General features: G+C 35.6%; 1 protein-coding gene across 3 annotated transcripts in view; it reads left to right on the top strand.

The window, feature by feature from the left end:
* The window catches only part of LOC147075871 (uncharacterized), a 364,751-nt gene extending 341,786 nt beyond the window's left edge, over nucleotides 1-22,965 (top strand). The window contains exons 11-22 of one of the 3 annotated variants that reach the window (XM_085942198.1): nucleotides 627-1,208; nucleotides 1,536-1,642; nucleotides 2,874-3,120; nucleotides 3,985-4,148; nucleotides 4,549-4,765; nucleotides 4,882-5,157; nucleotides 7,046-7,219; nucleotides 11,047-11,232; nucleotides 13,163-13,909; nucleotides 15,523-15,597; nucleotides 17,290-17,346; nucleotides 22,252-22,965. In XM_085942198.1, coding sequence (XP_085798324.1) covers nucleotides 627-1,208; nucleotides 1,536-1,642; nucleotides 2,874-3,120; nucleotides 3,985-4,148; nucleotides 4,549-4,765; nucleotides 4,882-5,157; nucleotides 7,046-7,219; nucleotides 11,047-11,232; nucleotides 13,163-13,909; nucleotides 15,523-15,597; nucleotides 17,290-17,346; nucleotides 22,252-22,704 — 3,285 coding nt within the window. In that variant the 3' untranslated portion in view covers nucleotides 22,705-22,965. The remainder of the gene's footprint in view (nucleotides 1-626; nucleotides 1,209-1,535; nucleotides 1,643-2,873; nucleotides 3,121-3,984; nucleotides 4,149-4,548; nucleotides 4,766-4,881; nucleotides 5,158-7,045; nucleotides 7,220-11,046; nucleotides 11,233-13,162; nucleotides 13,910-15,522; nucleotides 15,598-17,289; nucleotides 17,347-22,251) is intronic. The other 2 variants (XM_085942199.1, XM_085942200.1) reach the window with 2 other exon arrangements.
* Nucleotides 22,966-25,507: the final 2,542 nt, after the last annotated feature.

Raw genomic sequence — 25,507 nt, 5'->3', positions numbered from 1 at the left:
TCTTGCCAATAGTATGCACGGAAAGCAGTTTTCAGGTGAAAAACTAGATTGTAACTAATCACATCACAGTTGATTTATAAAGGACAAGTTCAGGGACAAAAACCCCCTGGGCACTAACCCCCCCCCCCCATATCAAAATAAACACTTTTTAAATAAAACTTCATTGAGACATATAATAGTAGATAAAATATTTAATGTTTAAAAAAGAATTTGACATCGTAAAAATTTATTTAACAGGGAAATATATAGATTAAAAATAATTCACATCACTACACTTTTTTTGTTGTAATATGCACATTTTGGAGATAGAGAGAAAATTAATTACTAAAATTTTGAAATTTTTGACAGAAGATGTACTTGTTGGTTTAATAATATTATTTAAAATTATGCTCAGTCAGAAAACATATTTATGAAGAACCTTATTCCCCAGCAGTACTAAAGTACTTGTACCTGTACTGTATAAATACAGTACAGAATTGTATAAACTTAATCGTCTGACTTTTTATATGAGGGATTATTTACATGGGGTGGTTATTTACACGGGGGGTTATTGTAAAGGGGGTAATTGTCCTGTGACCTTGAAAATATATAAATTTGATTTATTATGAACTCTAAAATTATTACAGACGAAGAATAAAAAAACAATAGACAACGATACTGTTAAAAACGATTTTGAACAAACGAAAACAAGCAAAATTATTGCAACTATATCGCCATACTCTCAAACATCCCACCACAAGATTGCAGATGTCACAAAATCTGTTTCGGTTGATGAACCGGATCTGTTAAACATCTTAATCAAGGAGGAATCAAAAAAATTGCTATACGGACTCCAGGAGAGCGGTATATTCGACGAGACAGACTGGGATAATAAAAGCACCCAGACTGACTGGTGCGACTGTGTTTACACCGAGCCCCAAAGCGATCTGGCGACAGAAGTCCAGCGGCTCAATCAGATAAGAGAGCAGCTGGAAAAATCCGGCGCAATACGGAGCAAAAGCTTCAATCATAAAAAGTTAGATGGCGAAATTTTCATGGAATGCAATCAACCAGATTCCAAACAGCACAGAAAGCTGATAGACTTTTATGAAAAACGTAATTCTATATTAGAAAGTAAAATTTCTATTTACGAAAGTTCGGAGGAGGTGAAGGAAAAGAAGCTGGCACAGAGACTTCAAATGGAAATTGATTTACAAGCAAAAGTGGAGGTAAGCTTTATCATACTTGTAACATTATTTACTTTCCTTCAAATTTATGTGTATATAGCTTAGAATTGAGTAGCTTTTTCATATAATTATGTCAAATGTGCACAGTTGTTCAAAGTCCCAATTAACAATTTATTTTCACCCTTATAACAGCAGCCTTTGTAGTCCAGTGTGTAAGGCACTGACTTCTCACCTAATGGGCTCCGGGTTCGATTCCCGATGAAGTCACAATATATTTATGATTTTTTTCTCAAAGCCTGGCTACATATTATTTTCAGCTGTTTATGACTTTACAACAATGTGTATTAATATTTACTATTTTTTTTGTAGTTATTGGAGTCAGATTTGGATGAATTACAAAGGAAATATGTTATATTAGAAGAAGAACGCTGTGAAATTGAAGAGGAAGAAAATGATACCAGATTACACTGTCAAGAGTAAGTACATATTATGTCATTTAGTTCAATGTTCTTCAACCTTTCAACACCTGCGGCTCGGCGAACATACGATAAATATTTCGCGGACCGGTAGATTTCTTAGATCAGTATATTGGCAAAAATATCAGTAGATCTACTGAAATTTCAGTAGACATATCAACGCTGATTCAGCGGCTAGCATTTCATCTAGTGGGAATTCCCCGAATCGTGTAGCGGTGTAGTTAGTTTAAAGCATGACGAAAGCTTTCGCGGACCGGCAATAAATTCTTGCAGACCGGCGGTTGAAGAACACTGATTTAGTTTATTGGGAAAATATATTGGTAAAGCATATTGAATGCACTGTCGAGTAACACTGCTCAGTAACACAAGTTTTCAAAAATAATATTTCAAGTAGAATGACATCTTTGTATTATTCTGTAAGATAGAGGCCAGTCTAAAAAAACTGTATTCAAATAGCTTATAACTTTTGAAGAAAAAATCCATATTATGGTTATACCACTGTGTAAAGGAGTCCTCTGTTGGTAGATATCAAACTTAAACTGGTTAGACCCTCAAGGTCGGCGAGGCAGGTGGGGGGAAAACAAGCCTCGATAATTGCATTCCTGCAGCCGTTTTATTAATATTATACTTTCTTAACCATTCATTCAATTTTTGTACAAAACAAATTCAAAAAACATTTGCCCAAAACCGCTTGTCACTGATAAAATAATGTAGTTCCACAACCATCTCTCCAGATCACTTCTCTAATGATCCAATGAAACTTTTATAATAGGTATGTTTCTGAGGCATTCCAAATTATGTATGAAAAAATATATATTTTGACACCTTGTACTGGTAATATTATTCGATATTGACAATATTTTCTTTTTTTTCACCATGTCCGATCCTAAGAAAATCATGTGGGCTTCCGCATAGTGGAGGTTTGTATTAATAGATTTTTTTAAGGAGAAATGGGTGTTAGCTACTTGCTCAACCTATCATGTCTATACTCTGATTCCAAACACACATTGAAAAATAATATGTGTATTTGCCTGATCCAGGTTTCTAACCTGCGACCTACGACATTATTAGCTGTTGTGTAAGTAGCTGTTGTGCCACTGTAGGCGTATTATATTATACAGCTTATTAAAAATATCGGCCATTCTTAGGACATTGGATCGGTGTGTAGGTAAATTCATTTTGAATGCTTATTAAAAATTCAATGATTAATGAATAATTTCTTAATTGTCAGGTTAGAGGCGGAATTTGAATTACTGTCAGCAAAATTACGAGATATGGATGAGCAGAGGACATGCGCAAAGAACGAGGCTGAATGCTATCGAGAATTGGTTCAGGAGTACGAAGACAAGTCCATATGTATGATGGAGCAGGAAAAAGACTTAAGGGAGAGGCTGCAGATTATGGAGAAGACAGTGCCCGCCCTCATCTTCTGGAATATTTGCAAACTCATTGACCAATATCCAGAGTTTGATTTTAAGGTACATATTTATTTAATTTATACTAAGTATCTTCTTTCATCTTCTACAGTTTACTTGTAACATTAACAACAGTGAATTGATGAACATTGAAAAAGTTTAAATTTTTTTGAAGACAACTTTGTTCTATAAAGATAGCCCAAATAAATGAATTCAACCACATTAAAATTGTTAAGGTTCAAATACATTATGATGCATGTCACGTACTGTCATGCTGTCACGGTGACAAATTTAGTTTATCGTTTCGTCATTCCACAGAAATTTTTTTAACGATCACTATCTCTATAAATTCAATGATGGAGAGTGCCAACTCTAATGTATTAGTATTTTTAATTATTATTCATGCTGATTAAAATTTTTGTTAACAGTTTCGACATGTACGTACGTTAAAATTAGTTGCAATATTGCATCCATAGATAATATTTTGAACAGAACCCAACTTGCAGACCATAGATAATTTAGACAACATTATTATAGAAAATACATAGTGCTAACCTTTAAAATTAAAAAAACGCGATTTTGACGTGAGGTGACCTCATTGTTGTTCTGGTGATTTCAGCAGATTTTGCCAACTGACAAGGTTCATTTAAAGGTTCAAAATGTGCTATGGGATGAGAGCATCAGGCTGATAACATTTTAAACACCAAGAAAAACAATATAACACACTTTTTTCACATAGCGGCAGCTTACCGTGACATCAGGAGATAGCACATAACATGATCATAACATATTTGAATCATTATGGAATCATCATCAATTTTATTTTATTAATATTGTTGTAATATAAAATTCAAGTGAATCCCTTTAGTTATATTCCAAACATTTGAGTCATATAATATTTTATTTGTCTTTTATTATCTGTCGCAGGCCGCTTATCAGGCAAGATTTGGCAAGATGCTGTTAATGAGATGCGAAGGAGGATCAGATAAGAGTCAAGACTCAAAATCTTCACGAATGATCGTCTCTTCAGAACGCAAAGATAAAGACAGCGGATGTGATCCCCTCGCCTGCATCGAGACACAGTTGCAACTGTAAAATATTGATCAATTATATATTTTTCTTTATATTTAGTTACCTATATCTTCTATTGTCAGAATAGATGGCAACCAATTAAATGTAACTGTCAGCAATTTCATTCTGTGCTTCTCAGCCATTGGTATGGATACCACACGGTGGAGTGTGGATAATTCATGCAATTTGTAAATATTAACATTTATATTAATATTTTAAATAGTTTTACATATAAATATCCATAATTAGCTGTAAGGTGTGTAACAAACATTTTACTTTGCCCCATTTTCCAAGAAATCAAGGCACGGATAACGCCCTACACCAGGAATTATTATAGATAGCGCATTCAGACCTTGCCTCTTCCTGCAGTGAGTTGCTTGATTTTAATTCAATAACCGAGATTTTTAATAATGTTTTCAGTATGGACGGTGAGAAGAAGGTAATGCAAAAACGTTGCAAAGAACAAGAAGACATTTTACGTAAACGGATGGCCAAATTGGAACGGATCATCGTAGAAAGCAAAGAAACATGCAAGATACAGGAAGAAGAGGCAAACAATAGAATAAAGTCGTTGGAACGGGAACTCTCCATCGTTAGGGAGAAATCTTCAACTAGCCGCGAAAGAAATGATACTCAAGTAAGTACTGTTTAGTTAGTGTTATCAAAAGTTTTTATAGGAAGGCATGTTATAATTAGAACTTGAACTCGTGTCCAAAACAATCCAGTCACATCAGATCATACTTTCATTTCAAGGCCTGCACGTCTGACGCTGAATGCACGAAAAAATTACAAGCACTGATCGCAAAAGAGAGAGAGCTGAAATATCAGATCGAAGAGCTGCAGAAAAAAGAGGCTGCATACATCAACACGCTTAATCAGGGAGACGAGATGTGGGCCGAGATAGAACAGCACAACAAGTTGAAGATGAAAGAGTACGAAGACAACGAGGCAACTCTCAAGGACAAAATACACAAGTGCGAGAGTGACAGAAACAGGTGGAAGGGAATTTGCGAACTGCTTGAACAAAAGGTAGTTAAAAAAATTTATTAGAAATATGTTTCTTGATAAGAAAATAGTGAATGAATGTGTCATAACTGGTATTGACTTAATAAAGAAGTATGCACACGTAATCAGAGAGTGAGATTTCAATAAATTGAACTCAATGCCAAACAACTAATTTTTCATATGAGGCGTTTAATAACAAAAATCGATAAATCCACAATTTAATATTAATGGAAAATTACATTTTTGTGCGTCAGGCGTTACTAGTTGGTTTAATGTCAGTTTTTTTTTCTATATTATTTTATTTACAAATTAAAACAATATATATACACATTTCTATTAGATTTGCAATACATTCATGAAAAGTAAAATCGGACATGTCAACATCTATATTATATTACTTAATCATCATCATCAGTCTGAATCTATCCACTGCTGGATGAAGGCCTCTCCATGCTCTCGGTCCTGTATGTTGTGTTGCCACGTACTTCCGCAGAACTTAATCATTTCATCGATCCAGCTTTATTACTAAATAGCCGTTTTTTGTGTGATTTTGGGATAGTTTTAGAAGTCATAGACAATTACAATATTAATATTATGTGAAATTGCATTATAGAATATGAACATATCTTTTGTTAGATTTTGACCATATTATGTGTACCTAGGGGCGGTTATATGAAAGTATGGTGAGGCAGGCTGGTAAACAATTTGCGTCAAAATTTCCACGTTGATACACACCATTTCCACATAATGACCAAAGTAAATCCTCCGTGATGCCCTGCATTTTTTTTATCGCGTCGCTATTTCTCGTAAGTTGTCGGCTATTGTTGGCCTGCTTCATTCAGTTGTATGAGAAAGCATATTCCTTGCCCCTCTTTTTATTTAATACTTCTATGATGTGGACTTTTCGGTTTTTGTTATTATGTAGATGCCTCATATAATATCACAGTAACTATGACTTGAATTATTGAAAAGAAATAATTTTATATGTTCAATTATGTTTTGATTTATACAATCCTACAGTATGGTCACAGTCATAATAATGCATCCATTTGATATTATGATTGGATTTATTAATATTAGTAAGGTGATCATTAATTTTTTGTAATATTAATAGTTTCTATTTATTGACTCATTCTGCTTACTTAAAAAAATGATCTGGTTGGTTATGAATTTGTGACTCATAAAGTGAAAAAATAAATAGTCAGGTTAGATTGAGTTCGGATTAATGACCGTGATGACAATAATTACAATTATTTCAAATAATAATAGACTTAAGTTAACAGGACGCCACAGTGGCGAATGGATGTTGGCCATTCACCTGACACATTGTTTCCTTCCACTGAATCAAACACAATATTGTATATTTTTGACAATCATGGGATGGATCCCGCGACCCATGGCTTCAGAAATTAGGTCACTGTAGGTACATAAACAAACATCCAAACTTTATTTAATCCACTATCCAACATGACGTGACTAAAATACTATACTCAATTATTTTAAATGTATTGATTCATCAACATCATCAGCATCAGCCTGAATCTATCCACTGCTGGATGAAGGCCTCTCCAAGCTGATTCCACTTCTCTCGGTCCTGTGCGTTGTGTTGCCACGTACTTCCGTAGAACTTTATAATTTCATCGATCCACTGGTCTCTAGGTCTACCTTGCGGATGTTTTGTACCTCGTGGATACCACTGGATGACTAAATTTGTCCTTTCTTCGTGCTATGTGTCCGGTCCATTTTCATTTGAGGTTTTTAGCAAACTCTATTACATCGAAAACCCTTGTCTGTTCCCTTATCCACTCATTCCTCTTTTTGTTCTTATGCCTTATGCCCAGCATGTACCTCTCCATACCATGTTGTGCTATGTATTGATTATTGAACGTTTAATAATTTATTAATTCACCAGGTGCGGGAATTGGAAGAATCGGAGACGGATCTCGAATCAGGAATTAAAAAACTGCAAGATGAATCTCAAAGCTTGATTACGTTGAATGCGGAACTCTCCAAACATGCGGAGAATCTTAAACTGCAACTGAACCAGTCTAAGGCACAGAGCAAATTCGATTTGGAAGCTCTAAAGGTATGAAGAATGATAATTTATTATTAGTTAGCATATTTTCCCTCTTCTTCTTTCTTTTGCCATATCCGCCCCTTAACTGGAGCATATGGACACCACGCGGCGCCTCCAAGAATCCCTGTCGCTCGCCAGTCTTCTTGCTTCGTTCCAAGTCAAACCAGCATCCCGTAGCTCCGCCGTATACACTCTGTAGATTGTATTTAGCGGCCTTCCAGGACGCCGGAATGTGGTCGGCTTGAAGAACAGGCAAGCCAGGTTGAAGTTCTCTTCTGGCATCCGCAGCACGTGGCCGAGCCAGGTCCAACGTCGCCTCTTCACTTTCAGCGTGATGAGAGGCTGCTTGGTGCGTTCTCTTATCTCCTCGTTGCTCCTAAAGTCATACTACCGCACACCCAGTATTCGTCGCAAACATCTGTTTTTGAAGCTCAGTATACGGTTGCTCTGAGCCTTTGTAAGGTGCCATGATTCGCTACCGTAAAGCAGCACCGTCAGAATGCAAGCGTCGAATAGGCGGCATTTGGTTTTGACCGAGTACAATCGTGAGTCCCAGACATTCCGCATCGAGTTGAATGTTGCTCCAGCCATTCCCATTCGGATAGCGAGCTCTTTCTGCAAAATGCCATCTCCCGTGATGTGTACCCCCAGGTACTTGAAGCTGTCGACGCTCTCGATGTTTTGTCCGTCGCTAATCAGAGGGAAATCTGGATCAGGACAGGTGCTATTACACAAGACATTGGTTTTCTTCGCATTGATTTTCAAACCAACGCGAGAGGAGTTGTTATGCAACCTGTCGATTGTCTCTTGAATGCCCTCGATTGAGTTGTCGAATAGGACAGCGTCATCGGCGTATTCTAGGTCGCATAGCTTCACCGTGGGGGTAACAGGTATGCCTCGGTCGGGTGGTATTGACTTCCGTAGTATGAAGTCAAAGAGAATGATGAAGAGAAACGGTGCAAGGACACAACCCTGTCTGACTCCGGTCGTGACCCCGAACCATTCCGTGACAGTGTCTCCAATTCTGACACAGCATTCGCTATTCTCGTGCAGGCTTTTGATGATGGCAATGATCTTGGGAGGGATCCCGTATGCTCCCAGTATCGTCCAGAGGGAGGGGCGGTGCGGACTGTCGAAAGCCTTCTCATAATCCACAAAGCAGCAGGCCATCGGACTGTTCAGCTCATGGCTCTGCTGGAGAAGACATCGAAGGTTGTGGATTTGGTCTGCACACGCTCGACCAGGTAGAAACCCGGCTTGGTTTTTCCTGAGGACGTGCATTATTGGGTCCCTTATTCTCATCAAGAGGATGTTTGCCAAAATCTTTCCCGGAACACTGAGTAGCGTAATGCCTCGGTAATTGCCGCAGCTTAGAGGGTCACCTTTTTTGTGAAGTGTGATGATTTCACCGTTCACTCAGTCCCTTGGACAGCGCTCTTCTTCCCACACCTTTGTCATCAAATGAAACATAGGGTGCAGGATTACGCTCAGGCTGTACTTGAGGAATTCAGGATGAATCCCGTCTCCCCCCGGTGCCTTTCCGTTCTTGAGCCTTTTCACAGCCGATTTTATCTCGGTGTGCGTGGGCGGGCAATCGGAAATGTCGGTCGCTCGAGGAATGTCCAAAAGTAAAGCTTCCGCAGATATGTCAAAGGGATCCAAAGGGGGTGGGCGGTTCAGCACTCCGCAGAAATGATTCTTCCAAATCTTCTTGACACATTCTGCGTCAGACTCTATTGCTCCACTGGGACCACGAATGGCTCCGGGAGTCGGTGGTCGCCTGCCACAGACTTCACGGGTGATTCGGAAGAGTTTCCTGGTGTCATTTCTGCTTGCTGCCTCCTCTGCGGCTTCAATTTGCCGGTTCATAAAATTGCGCTTGTCCAACCGCACGGATCGTTTGACTACCCTGTCTTGGGTTTGGTAGTCAGTCCGGCGGTCCTCGGTTCGGTCGGGGTCTGTCTCCTCGTCTCTCAGGGCTTTCAGCCTGGCTCGTTTTCCAATTTCAGCCCACGTTTCGTCAGACATCCACTTTGGCTGCTCACACCTTCTGGTACCAAGGACGGTACGGGCGGACGACACAATCGCACTCTTTATGAGGCTCCAGTCCGCCTCAATGAGGTCGGATTCAGATGTGTGCCGCTCGTAGATACGATCTACACTATCTCGTACAGCAGTTTCGAAGTCGATCCGAATTCTGCGGCGTCGGAGCTTCTCAATGTCAATTTGTTCGCGTTTTGGAGGCCTCGCCTGGCGACTGAGTTTTACTCGGATGTTTCCAATGAGTAACTCATGATCGCTATGGATATCGGCGCCTCTGTAAGTACGCACGTCGAGAAGTTCCTTTCGGTGCTTCAAGCTGTACAAGAAGTGGTCAATCTGCGTCCTAGTGCGTCCATCAGGAGACGTCCACGTATATTTGTGAATATCTTTGTGGGGGAAAACAGTGCCTCCGATGGCGAGCTCGTTTAGAGTGGCAAACTCTACGAGCCTCTCACCATTATCGTTGGGGTCACCGAGGCCATGTCGTCCCATCACCGTAGGGCCAAGCACCGGGTCTTCTCCTACTCTCGCATTATAATCCCCCATTACAAGCACGCGGTCTCTTCGGGGGATGGCGGAGACTGCCGCGTGGAGAGAATCGTAGAAGGCATATTTTCCCTACATTAATGAAAATAAATATAATACAGAATTGAACAGGCTACATTTTGCATCGAAACGTGAATGTTTTGGTTCCAGTAAACATCATTGTTTTGTGTTCAAAATTATGTATGTAGAAATTAATCAAACAATAACACGCATTAGTAACATACACAAGTTTCAGGATTTATCTAGTAATACAATAAAACCCCGTTAATTCGAAATCCATAGGACAGGAAATCGAAAAAAATTCGAATTACAAAATACAAAATGTATACTAAAAAAACAATAAATATGTGACAATTTATGGCTCATTCATTGTTTTAGTGTAAATTGCTATAAATGAATCGCTACAATTAAGATTTCAATTTATGGGAAATTTCGTATTTATAGGGTTTTACTGTATTGCACAAAAAATTGTTGATGGAATTGACTGTTTGAGTGAATTAAAATTTATGTTAAAATGCTTGAGGTTTTTGACAATTGTGCTAGTGATAATAATATGAAGTTTCCTACAAATTAATCTGCAATGCGAAATGACTTGCAACTGATTGATGAATACCAGTCCATGGGTGCTTTTTTCGGCTTTATTTACATAATATATTTAGAGTCTATCTGTAGTGGAACAACTTTCGCAGATTCCAATTTTTTCGACTGCGCACGAATTACATTGGGTAATTTTAATTACTATTTCACCATGTTCGATCCTTGGAGGATCATATGGGCCTCCACAGAGTGGAGGTTGTATTAACAGATTTTGTTTTTACGAGAAATGGATGTTAGCCACTTGCTCAACGTATTACGTCCATACTCTGACTCCAAACACAAATTGTAAAACAATATGTGTATTTATCAGAACCAGGTTTCGAACCTGGGACCCACGATATTATAAGCCGACGCTTAAGCCGCTCAGCCATCGTGGGAATTATTGTTATCGTTATTATTTTCAACTACCCTTACATGAAACCTATTGCATTGTTTACTCTCGTTCGGTGTCGCTCTAACTATGTCATATTTTCTGTCAAAACTGTCGGACTTCGCTCTTATGCGGTCTGTTTATAGTAGAGAAGGATTTCTTCAATATTTTTGATTATCAGGAATAGGACATAGTCATTTTACATACCTACTGTACTAGAAATATTATATGACGTATAAGATTTCTCTACCTTAATTGGGTTATAAACTGTTTTTCACAGAGCGAATTGTCAATTGCTAAAAAGTTGTCAGAGGACGTTCAAACGGAGTTAAAAGTCCAAAGAAGTATTCAAGTTGACATGGAAAGCAGTCACAGTGCTCGAATAATCCAAATGAGGAAAGAGATATCGAAGTCGTCTAAGGATCTGCTCGATCTCGATGTTACCAACGGAGAACTAAAAGAAGAGGTAAGTACTCACAAACAAAAACAGACTAAACAAAGCACAAAATATAATAATAATATGATACATAAACTACAATATCGATCAGAGTTATAAAATTAAATTCTTTCTAAATATTTTTTTTCTACCTTGGTGTGAATTATTTCCATGCAATTGCTTGCGGTTTGTGTTTTAATATATCGATTATAAATTATTGTATTATTAATAATATTGTACATTTTGTAAAATTTCTGTTTTAATTTGTTCTAACACCAACATCCTGCTTCTATTAAGTTGTCATTAATTTTTCCAACGGTGTAATTGTTTGTGAATTTTACGAAGTATAGAATGAATATTTAAATTTGAATGATTATTTAACCTGAATATTTTTCTCAATTACAATATTATATAATACCTAGTTGTCTGGTAACAAACATTAAATTTAGGAGTGCAGGCATAGAATAATCCATATTAGAAAGTATATACCTACTGCTAAAATTTTATCCACCCTCGCTTTACTTTCCCATAACATCTCACAACATCTGCGCATCTATTCTATACACATGACTACTTTCAGCCGCTAGGGCAGCTATCTAGGGTAGGTTTGTATCAAAGTGTTAGCACTTATTGTAACAATTACGATAAGTTAGCCGTCTAAACAGTCAAAACTGTCTATCTCGCTCTAAAATTTAGCTTAGACAAGAGAGGTGCTGTTAAAACATAGCACTTATTGTAAAAATTACCACTAACTTACTGTAATTGTTACAATAAGTGGTAATACTATGATACAAACCTACCCTAGATAGCTGCTGTAGCGGTCGAAAGCAGTCTTGTGTATAGAATAGATGTGCTGATCTGGATCACATAACAAGATTTGAGTACATGAGTATCAAAGAGGGTCATAGCCATTTACAAAAATTTACAGGGAGGTGATTTCTCAGTTCATATAAAATATAAATAATAAACCAAAACATACAAACAGCTACCCTGAGAATTGTGTTTTTCGACTTATGAATATGTTCACGCCACACACGGATATTATACATGAAAAAAAAACTTGAATAATGTTTGGAGGTACATAATCACATTAAGTAAATATGTTAAATCCAAGATATCAATTTTGTAAATATCAGATATGTTTTTTTCTTTTGACCATGTCCGATCTTAATAGGATCATAATATGGGCCTCTACAGAGAGGACGTTGCATTAACAGATTTTGGTTTTTTACAAGAAATGGATGTTAGCCACTTGCTCTATATAGTTCCATACTCTGACTCCAAACACAAATTGAAAAACAATTGTGTATTTGCTAGATCCCGGATTCGAACCTGGGACTCAAGATTTGATAAGCCGACGCGTAAATTGAATCGTTCAAAAATACTTATGTCTGCTTTTGTTAGAACCTTTGGCATTTGTCCGTTTATGATATGAACAGGTCTGTAAGTGTTCACTGTGTTGGATACTCGTGTTCAAACATTACTTGAGTCCATTTCAGTTAAATAAAAATAATACTTTTCTCTCAAAACAATTAGAAAATAACTTCATTTTGAAAAAAACTGATGGAGATTGTCTATTTTAGAATGCCACAAGGCTGTCAGCCATGATATTTTAAGTAAATTATAGCTCAGTGATTGGTCAACATGCACTTTTCCACTGCCTTCATGAATATGGGTATCAAGTGTCCATTAATAAAGTATGTATGAAAACGATTGTTTTTGATACTTTTGGTTAATTTTTTAAAAAGAGTATTATACTGGTAGTGCAAGTGCAATTGAAAGATAAATTTAGTGGGAGTGGCTTTTGTCTGATTTTGATACCAAGCTACTCATGTATCTCCTATATTCCATCCATATAATCATCCTTCATTCATCAAATACCATGCCAAGCATTTGAAATAAACTAAAAATAACATTCATTGTAAACCGGTAAATGAAAATATCAAAAAATATTTGTCAGGTGGACACTCTTGAAAATCAAGTGACACAGCTATCAGACGAGCTCACCAAACAAAGAAAGGAAACTGAAGAAAAAATCAAATCTCTCCTCGGAGAACTCTCCAATAAGTCAAAGGAAGTGGACGAACTGGAGAGAGAAATAGCCGATTATCAACACCTTCCATCCGCCCATGAAGAACTTCAGCAATTCGACAAATCAACATCCTTCGAAAGCGGCTTCAACCATACAATGTGCACCTGCAAAAGCCTCTCTAAGCAGCAGATAAATGAAATAATTATTGAAGATGACTTGTGTGACCATCTGTGCCGTTGTCATTCAGAAAAGCTGTCTGTACAAAAATCTGATAAATCAGTTATGACTGATGCTACAGTAGAAACGGCTGACAGAAGATCGCTGAGTAAAAACGATGCTAGTATACCAAAAACCTCGATTCAATCGGCACAGTCCAGCGAAGGGCAGAGCAGACAGAAACCGGAACTGCCAAAGCGAAAACCAAAAGTGACCCCGAAACCGCACCCGTCTCTCAGAAATGAGGAGCATAAGAAGAACTCGCTTCAGAGGACTTCCAATAAGGTCACAAAGCCATCTAAAGAGTCTGTGAAAATACTCTCCAAAGAATTGACCGGTAGTTTGTTGAACGTGATCGATTTAAAAGAAAATAATGATTTAGAAACGAGTATTTTCAAAACTATTCACGACTCGTTGGATGTTTATCTGGACAATTCTACCCAACCTTCATCTCAAGAGGTAAGTGTTATCAAATTTATGGTTTACAATTAATTATTAACAGTAATAGCTGAATAATTACTAATGTAATTGGTTTGTGATGAAAATAAATCAATAAACATCTTATTCTGAATTTTAAAGCCATCCACAAAAATTTAGAATACTTTACTGCAGATTATAATAACCTAATGTGTAACAATTATTATTGCACTAATTATACTAACTGTTGTATATTGATAATCCCAACATAATTAATACTAATTGTTTTCTTTTCTTGAAGCCAGTTTATATATTATTTGCTAACCATATTATATTATGCTATCATGTTTGCAAAATTTGTTCTTCTGCTCATATTACTTGCATAATATTATTATGATAACTAATGCTTTTTAACTGTTGCATGTAAAATACAAAATAGTCAATGATAAGAGATACAGACAAGACGATAGCGTATCTTAAAAAAATTAGTGAATGGAACAAGCATGCAAAAAATACTCAAAGAAAACATCAAAACCATTTTATATGACAATAAACGCCATCTTGAAAATTTAATTATTGTATAATTTTACACACTATTGTTTATTACGATTAAACGAGGGTGCATGTTGGAATTTTTTTTTAATCTCATTTTTTAATATTATAATATATCTACTTATGTTACATATGTGAAGCGGTGTCCACATTGGCAATAAGTTGCTGGCAACCTCATTAAATTTCGATTAAAATAATAATTTATGGTCATATAAATTATGATAATTATTGTGAAATTTAATGAGGTTGCCAGCAACTTGTTGCCAATGTGGACATGGCATAATATTACTATTTTCAATTAAGTATTCCAAATATATAGGTATGCAGAGGTATGAATTCTGTTTAAGCCATATTATACTCACTAGGGGATAAAATGTCCCTCAACATGACACGCAACATAGTGCGGCATTTCTATGTGACGCAGGACACGTTGTATGTTCTCGCACCGCGAACGAGAGCATGGGCTGTCTGTCAGTCCCGCGTTCAATGTTGACAATTTAGTATTAACGGATGTGCAATATGTCGCTCAATATGACTCAACAAAATGATCCATCATACATTTGAAGATCACTCGAATCTCCGCTTTATTTTCTTTTGTAGTAAAGTAGTTCCGCACCCATCAATTTCGATAAACTACTCGTTATAATAAATAATATGTACGCAGCACTGAACCAACATAACCTCCTCGGGCGACATTTATGCTACAACTGATGTGAGTCCTTGTGTGTATGTTGATGTTGAGCGTCGTGTCCCGTGACATGTTGCTCCATTTGTCCCCTAGTGAATACATGGCTTTAAGATAAGATAGTTGGTAATAATTTTTTAAATATATTTTCATTGTAAATTGAAATTAACATTGAAATAAGGATGGCTCATAATGTTTTTATCTGTTAATTTTATGATTATTATTATTGCAGTCAAGCTACTTTGTGAATTTCTCATGTTGTCAAAAATTTAAATAAAAGTGAAACCCAAATTTTCAGCAGATATATTTTATCAACAGCGTTTTACGGATTTTTTGATCTCAGTTGGTATTCTCATTTCCATGTGTATTTATTTTTTGATAATATTTCGATTAGTAATTATTTTTTCATGTCTTACAGGAGGACCCTAATGTCAGCAGTGAAAGTGACAAAAATATGCATTTGAGAAAAACAAACACTTCAGAGGAAACTTTGGTAATTACCTATTTATCTCAATATTATCAACAAATTAATTGCCTTACATATTATATACCTATATACAGTTGAACTTGGTTATTACGAGGAAGATGGGACCGACTAAATTAGCTCGTTATATAATATTTTTCGCGCCACATTCTATTTAAGCATAGAACATAAAAAATCTGAAAACCATCGTAAAAATCCCCGAAACAAGCATGGCATTCATAAACTACAAAAGAAGTACTGACTACAAAAGAAATACTGACTTCACAAAGTTTGGATTTTTTACATGCAATTTCAACCATATGCGTGGATACTTTTTCAATGTTGTCGGCGAAAACACCAATAAGGTACTTAGACACTTAACTAGTGTCATAAACGTAATCCGATCCCGGCGGCATCGGTCTAGTTAACTGGTCGGTTGGATTTTATTGCTTTGGGTCGAAAATGTTGTTTTTAAACGATCGACACACTAACAGGTTTGCTCGGTATACCTGAAAAGTAGCTCGTTATAAAAGTGAATAAATGTATGGAGAAAATCATAAACTAAAATGTAAACGAATGTTTCCTCGTTACATCCAAGATCTCGCTATTTTCGTGATCGTAATAACCAAGTTTTGACTGTATTATATTGTGTTGAATTATCTGTAACGCATTAGAGAAAACGTGTAAGGGAGAGTGAGATAGGGAAAAGACATTAAACATACACATGAAGAGTACAGGTAAAGAACATGTCACATTTTTTTAAATGACAATGCAGTCTCGTAGACCGAACCGAGTACTACAAGATTGTATTTTAATTTCGGTATTTTAACAGTAATAGTCAAAGCATTATAGAGCATTGAAAATTATCATACATGCTAAAAACAAGAATATATTATAACCATTTCATTCAGGGTATAAACTTGTATTGTCTATGGTCTACATTCACTTTAGACTTGACACTCTTGATAGTGCATAAGAATCATATACTAAAAGTATCCCTCTGTGAAACGCCAGATGAATGGATGAGCGCTATAAGCAACGTCAGACAATAACTGACGCCCTTAAGGCTGCAGACACACGGCATTGCAGTAGACATGCGTGGACGCAGGTCTTATTTGATTCCAATTGCATCCGATTAGAATTACCGGTTAGATTTGTTGTATCTAATTGGTGATTCTAATCGGATGTAATTGGAATCAAATAAGACCTGCGTCGACGCACGTCAACGGCAATGCCGTGTGTCTGTAGCCTTAGAGTCATTGACTTTAAAGTCTAATTAACGATATCTCACTTTGTCATAACACGTTCTTCTCCTGTACCCTTCACATGAAAATGCAAATTCTGAATTTGAAAAATCAGAGGAATCGTTTATTTTAATCGGGTCGTGAAAGAAGACAAATGATACTCTCGCTAAAAAAGCAACTCGGTACCATTTTTACCGATGTTGAAATGAAACGTTTTTTCAGAGATTTTTGGGTTGTCACTGTGTATTTTTTCTCCTTCTTTTTTCATCGTTTCGGGCTTGTTGCAGAGGGCCATTCTTAAGAGATAATGTATTGAAGTGTATGTTCTGTTAGGTGTATGAATGTGAGGAAAAATCTATTATAATAACAAATAACTATAAAAGTTTCAAACATTTTGTCAAATAAGGTTTTTTCAAGTTTAATAATGTGTAAAATTATTCAAGCGATTAAATCCTCATCTTTATTATTTTACTTTCAGAGTCCGCACGTTCAGGAGTCTGTTAAACTGTTTGAGAGAGCATGCGACAATCCCAATGTAAGTTGACCATTGATTTACAATCTCTATAATATTATGTAAATATATTAATAATTAACAATACTAACATTATCTCTTTACTAACACACGCAACCCTTCCTTTCCTCAGATCGCTCAAAAAAGAAATTTTGATGAAAAATTTATCAAAGAAACGAACTACGAAACCCTTCTGTGCAAGAAGGACACATCGGAAACGTTTAAAGATAGAAGTAGCCTAACCATAAAACCCAATCTGAAAAAATCTGAAAAAAGCTTGGCAATGCCATCTATAACCAATTCTCAAAAGCTTGTTAGTAAACCATCAACAGTTATAAATAACAACCAATCAAAAAAGTGTACAATTCCACCCAAAATCAGTTCTCGAAAGCTTCTTACGTCGCAAAAGAATAGTGAAAAACTTACCAAAGGGTGCAGACCGTGCAACTCACAGGATAGTAAGAAAAACGTAGGCCCTGTCAAATGTTGTCTATCAAAATGCCGATCCGTGATTGACCACGCGGGAAAGTGTCCTCCGTATAAACCACAGCGTTCAAAGCATTTCAACCCTTCGGCAGTTTCTAAAGTTACTCAATGCGATAAGGCGAAGGTTGAAATAGAAATTAGTCACCAAGCTCTTATTGCAGATGACAGTGTAAATAATTTGCAAGAAACCAATACCAACTCATTAAATGAGGAGATAGCAGGAGATTACCAATCATCTGAAATTATCAAAGTCAACATTTTGACACCTGATAAAGACGGTGCTCAGGAAATAAGTGTAATGCCATCAGACAAGGAGTCTAGTCAGTCGGAATCGTCTGAGAATTTACATTTGTTTAAAAAGTCCAGTGCAATCATTGTCGCAGAAGAAAGAGAAAATGATTCTGATACCAATACGGTAGGTTCGGTGATAATAATTAATAAAAAGCCTTTGGCGAAGGTCTCTTTGAATATAAGCATAAAAATGTCTGTCAATGAAGATGGTACCTGTTCTTGCATTACGGAAGTGGAAAGTCTTGTAATGGTCGAAGTTGTAGAAAAAAGTGACAAATCTTCACAAAACCTCTCTACAAATAGCGAAGAATTATTACAGCATGCAGATATTATTAGTTCTACTTCAGACCCAAGGGAGGGTATTCAGATTGAGTCACAAATTTTGGAAAATGGTAAAATTGAAATATCTGAATGTATTATTGCTGATGCATTACATGAATGCATACTGACTACAGAATCTTCAATCGGTAGAGTTGCTGATCAAATCAATGACATTATTGCAGTTTCGAGTTCAGAAAAAATAGATAGGTACTGTAGAAGACAATCTAACCAAACAGGAGGAAGCTCAAATGAATATTGATGATGAAGTTGTCATTGTAATAATTATTAATCACAAAATGAAATTATCACCCTTGTCGATGCCTCGGACGAATATTGATGATACAAAATTAAATCAGGTTAAAAAGGTTTATCGTTCTATAAAAAGGAAACGAATACAAAAACCATTGTAAACCATAAATGTTCTGGTAAAATCCAATGAGCTTTCAAACACGTTACTGTTCAAAGAGCCTATTTAAATTGATTTGAAAAAATCAAATGATGGCACTGTGAAAGTATCAATTGAAATGCTAGAATAATCCGTAAAATCAAAATAACGATTTTTTTACATCAGAGAAAAGGGATGAGTATATTATATTGGAAGATATTGTTAACCGGTTCTATGTCTTTAGCGAGTTATCTTGTTCGATATGACAGTGACATCTGTTTGAATAATTATGAAATATTAAGGCCACAAATTATCGGTATTACAGCGATTTTAGTAAGAACTTCGCTCTACATTCAACGTGTGCCGTTGAAAATCTGTGGCCTGTCAGATACTGCCATAGTAATATCGTGAAGCGGTTAGTAGTGCAAGTTTTAGCTGAAGACATTCCAATTACATCATTGCCCATAGAAAATGCTTCAATGCTATCATCACAACAGATGAATCAATATTTGAAACCATCGAAACTATAGAGTTCTGTTGTATGGGAGAAAAGGAGTGAATCTATAGTTTTTGTTGGAATTGTAAGCAGTGTAACATTGGTTGAAGACACTTCAGATTATTGTATTAGTCATAACGATTCCTAAAGAAGGTACTTTAATAATATTACAAAAGGATGACGAAGAGAGTATTGAACTATTAAATTAATTAATTAAATAATTAAATAAAAGTTCTTAGATGTTAATGAAAAAGGTTTCTAAGAATACATTAGTTGAAGATACTTCAAATGTATCAGTCATCATATCAGTTCCTAAGGAAGATATTTCAATAAAATAATCAAAATCAGAATTGACAAGAACAGTATGGCACTATCAAATGAATCTGTAGTAACTAAAGAAAGTTCTACAATGTTGAAGAAAAAAATTTCTAGCTAAACATGAATTATAAAATTGAAGATACTCAAAATGTTTCTAAATAGTTCTTAAGGAAGATACGTCAATATGTAATAACATCATAGCAAGATGACAGGAAAGTATTGACAAGTTCTATAATGTCAGAGAAAAATCTTTAGAAGCAACTACTTTTGGTATGTTGCCAAAGACCAATGTCCAAAGGCCGTGAAATTTCTTCTAATAATGTCGTACCAACTTAGAAGACCATTACAAACATTACATGTCAAACGAGCTGTAATAAAATGGAAACAGCAAAAGAATTGGAAGCTACGCAATTGATTTCTGATATTTCACGAACAATTTATTTTAAAGAAAAGCCTCAAATAAATATGTCGCACAAATTTAGGCTAAGCGTATACTGGCACGCAGACGACGCAGTCAGAGCAGTGCAAATAAAAATAACTTGTTCAAATGTGCACGCGCCACGCAGCAATCTGTAGAGGCAGTACAATGAGCTGCCATGCGCTGCGCGGACTGCATTGTCTGCGCGCCAGCATATGCTTAGTCTTTAATGAGTGACAAAATAAGTGTTTGATCAGCTGAAACGTTGCAAAGACAGATTTCGTTTTCATGCGAAAGTGAGCTGGGAAAGATGATTTTTAGTGATATATCACAAGCCATGATGGGTGAAGATGTGCATTAAAAGTATCAACTGTTTTTCTGCTACTGATAAATCCAAGTCTGCGGTGAAAAATCAATCCTGTGGCAAAAAGAATACTAATGCATTGTGTGCTGAGAAAAAATGTCTTCAGAAATCTATGAGGGTGTTGAGCCCTGATGGAAGCAGGGATTCGAAAGGGTGTATCACACATATTTGGGAGCAAGACATGTCGGTTCACACAGCACACATCTTCGTCCAATGCAATGGGAACACTGAACTGAACCAAATGGAACAATTGAGATGCTGCTATGTATGAATAGGCAGGTGAACACTCTATCGATGAGATTGAAATCTACATCATCTAATGACAAAATATAGACCACATCAATAAGTACATCTATTAATGTAATGTCTGTCAAGGTATTAATATCATTTTATTCTACTTGTAATAGATTATTTAAATTTAATATACCTGGTGAACAATAATTATTATTTGTGGATGAGTGTTTTCTTAAGCCGTGTTTCCACATGTCAATTTTTGTTGCTCAACTTTATGTAGAATGTTGAAAAAGGATTTGATACGAATGTTCCCACGTCATATCGATTTAAGTTGAATCGATAGTCGTCATAAAAATGGCGTCAAGTGAATTTATTTTCATCTGACCACTTCAAACATATTTTGGACAAAGATGCCATACTTATAATCAGTTACTAAAAAAATAACACCTGTGACTTACTTCGATTAACTAATCGCATGCAAGTTGAAACAAGTTTCACGCGTCGATGCGAATTGGTTATTCTAGGCAACTCTGGTGATTCTCAGTTGAATCGACTAAAAGTAAAAAGGACCTCAACTTCATTCAGTTCAACTTACAAGTATATTGGATAATAAATGCTACCCTTTCGATTGACTTTCAACTGTTTTTAACGTTTTAGTGGAATAAAAAAAAATTACACGTGGGAATGTGAAATTAGATGCTTTTCTACACAATTTTATGATTTTTTTAAAATAATTCTTGCTAACACTCACTAACCTTAGTAGCGGAAAAATAAAAATTGATGTATGTCCGGTGAACTCTTGATTATTCAGACTAATGATGGCTAGAAGAGGTACAGATAATCGGAACACATAGATTATCCGAAATATCAATTTTTACTTTGTTTTATAATAATGTAACATAATATTATCATTTTCTATTATTATTTTAATATCTTTGATTAATGAAGGAAATCTGTGATTTTTGTTCCTTCTAACAATATTTATTTGGTACGAAACCTTGTTCATTTCGTGCACAGGTAATTAATCATATAAATGATACATTAGACATATACAAACAAAGATTATAAATATCATTTTAAAAACTTTTGGAAGGTTTTCAAAGTAAGAGCTTTAAGAAGCTCTCTATTTTTTTTTCTTCAATTGTGAAACAAAACTATTACCCTAATCTGGGTCGCGGCTCAAAAAGATTAAGAAACCCTGATATAATGAGTTGAACACTGTAAGCAACATAACATTTTGAGAGAATATATAGATCGATAACTATAACTTGAGGCCTTCACCTTGGCGCTAGTGTCTCGATGTGAGTATATCAAGCTATTAGTCCTCGAAACTGCTGCAACTCAAGATATAGTTGTCAATCTCTAGTGCTTAATTTTTTTTCATTATTTATACTCGTTATAATAGAGCTTTTCAACAATTATTCAATGTTTATCTACAGCTTTGTGTGTTTGTCCCATTCACGCCAGATTTCTATAACAAATTAATTCAATATTTTTATTAGTTAATTATTGAATGTAGGTTGTAGCTTTGTGTATTCAGTTGGTAAAAAGGAATGTCTTCTTATTTTGCAAATAGCTGAGCTTTACGCATTACAATGATTATTTTGTGATTTCAGAAACCTGGTCGTCTCGGTACACCCCCACTTCAATCGAACAATCATGATGATGCCGAAGTACAAAAAAAATCACCAGACAGCCCCGTACTGATGTCCAATAACAATAGTTTTTCATACAAAATAAAAATCCCGATTTCAGAAATCAATTTCGAACCTCAGTTAGCGGAAAAGCATGAAATACTACATCACAGCAGCTCATCCGCAAAAGATTTGATCTCCAATTTCAACAGCATTAATACAAATTCAAAACCAAACGGTCTTGCAGCCGAACCGATGAGATATTTCGTACAAAACCCCGCAAAGCCGTTGGGGGGCCTAGTTTTTGATAGGGTTGCAAAACTGACAAGCGGTTTAATTAATTCAAATTCCTCAGTGGGCCTCAAGAGATCCGTCTCGATGACGGATAGCAAGACCCTGCCGGCAAAGAGCCTTTATATTTATACAGATTGTTAGATTATTACGATACCGCCCGCCCACCTTTGTAAATGTTTTGTAAATTAATTATCTTTGGAGTGTTCAGTGCCAATTAGATTACGAAGTTAGAATAATAAAAATGTTATATTGATGCTATACTAGTGTCAACTAAGTATCTAATGAATTTATTACAAGTGTTATAGTGTATGTAATGTCGACTTGTATGTTATGTACCTAATGTATTTTTTGAATAATTGTAATCATTGCATATATTAAAAATAATATTGATTCGATTACAAATGTCTTTTATTACCAATCGTATTGTTTTCTAAAATTTATTGTTGCACTTTCAAAATCGACCATTTCACTTGCAAGGTTTTTACAGGAAAAAAATCAATTCAGATACATTTGCCCCTCGTACAAAGTTTTGCAAACAACCATAGCCAATTTTGAAAGCGCAACAGTAATCTATAATAAACCTATCATTCATAATAAGATTTTGTTTATATGGAAAGCTATTGACAAATAATTCTGGGTATGGAAAAATTAATAAATTTTTTGGGTTTATAATAGAAACCTTTTACGAATTTTACGAATTTGACACCCATGGTGGCCGCGTGGCTTATGCGTTGGACTATCACGCCGTGGGTCCCAGGTTCGAATCTTGGGTCTGGCAAGTACACATACCTATTTTTTTTCAATTTGTGTGTGAGTCAGGGTATGGACCTAATAGGTTGAGCAAGTGGCTGACATCCATTTCTCGTAAAAAACAAAATCTGTTAATACAAACCTATACTCTGTGGAGGCCCATATGATCCTATTAGGATCGGACATGGTTGGATAATAATAGAAAATTCTATACTACATAACTGCCTACAAAAGACGTGGTGAAAATACATGAAAGTGAAGCTGAAAAAACTATTAACTAAATTAACTATTATGCTGCGATTACATTATGATCACATCACGTGCAGTCACATGCTGGCACGGCGACAAATTTAGTCTATGGTTTCGTCATTCCGCAGAATATTTTGAATAAGAACTATCTCTATAAATTCTATTAGGTAAAGTGCCAACTTTAATGTATTAGTATTTTGAATTATTATTCATTATCCTTGCTAACTTCAATTATTTTAACAGGTTCATGCTTGCGTATGTTAAAATTACTTGCGATATTGTATCCATAAATATTATTTTGAACAGAATCTAACCTGCAGACCATATATAATAGACGTACACAACAACAAGTTTAACAGAAAATTTACAGAGAAAACCACTAAAAACAAAAAAATGCAATTTTGATGCTGCGAGTCGAAAATGTGTAAGCCTGCAGAAAAAAACAAAAAAACATTCACTAACTAGTGCGGTTCATGATGTAGCGCGATATGCGTGAGGTGACCTCATTGTTGTTCTGGCAATTTAGGCAGATTTTTCTAACTGACAGTGGTCGTTTAAAAATTCAAAAAGTGCTACGGGATGGGAGCATCAGTTTGACAACATTTTAAATACCAAGAAAAACGACATTATACATTTTTTTTCCATAGTGGCAGCTTCCTGTGACAGTACGTAATGTGATGATAATATATTTGAACCATTAGTCATTTCAAATTGCAGTTATTCGAAGCAAACTTCATACTATTATTGCTTGCGTCTGCCAAAAAACATTAAACATAATTTTAGATTCACTCATATAGAAATTGTTAAATGCTCATATTAAACTATTTGACAGGCAGGCGTAACCATCTGGACTTCAATATTGATAAATGCAATATTTTATCGTTTACTAAAGCCTCACGAGTATTATTTTTTCAATATTTGATGCATGTCAGAGTTCTTTTGCGAATACCATCTGTAAGGCATCTCAGCATTGTGTCTGATAGTAAGATAGTAAGCTGACATTTTAGTGATAATATGGCTGTCAATAATTGTAAAAAGGCACTACAAATGTTAGGCTTCGTCTTGCTTACTTCCCGGGTATTTTCGGATGTTACGGTATTAGAAATTCTCTACAACTCCTTAGATAGAAGCCGGCTTGAGAGTGGATCGATTGTTTCGGCCCCGCATCAGTTGAAATACGATCTTATAGTGGAGCGAGTTCAAAAGAAATTTTTGAGACTCCTTTACTTGAGGTTGTATGGATGCTGTCCGTGGCTTTATCCAACTGGCTTCCTCTTTAGTATGCTTACATACTATAGTTTAAACACTAGACAATATTTATTTTTGGCCATGTATTTTTTCTGACTTATACGCTGTGAAAATGAAAATTCTGCCATTCTTGGTGGTATTGACATGTGTGTCCCTGATAACTATCTTAGAAATCAGGAGTATCAGTTTTTTGTTCTCCCAAAGTGCAGAACTAACCTGCCGTTTTGTAATGCCAATTGGGAGAGCAATAACCCTGTTCAACCAAATCACTTCATATATTGACATATTCCACCTACGTGAGGATGAGTATAGGTGGATATTGTTTTATAAATTCTTAAAATAGGGTCTGCTTAACTCATTCGATGTAGGTACTTCCTTGTATCTAATTTATAATTATGTTATTTACATTTTTCTAATGTTTAAGTTTTAATAATATTTCTTTGTTTCTAAATGTCATATTGTGAACAACTTAAATTAATAATTTGTAATGTTCACTAACTATAATATTAAAAATAAATATGTAATATAAATTTTAAATTGACATAAAAATAAAATTTGAAATAATATATTATTTTTAGTCTATTTATAGCTGGGCCTTGTTCACGCACATCAAAGGTGTAGCCAATAGATCCTCTATCGTCATCAAATAGTTTTTCAAATTAATCTTTCCAATGCCAGTTACAATAAAAATGCAATG

The sequence above is a fragment of the Rhyacophila brunnea genome, unplaced genomic scaffold (genome assembly GCF_057557595.1).
Source record: "Rhyacophila brunnea isolate RB1 unplaced genomic scaffold, BYU_Rbru_1.0 scaffold_14, whole genome shotgun sequence".
In the NCBI taxonomy this organism is placed as follows: domain Eukaryota; kingdom Metazoa; phylum Arthropoda; class Insecta; order Trichoptera; family Rhyacophilidae; genus Rhyacophila; species Rhyacophila brunnea.
This window is presented reverse-complemented; position numbering and strand designations above follow the sequence as displayed.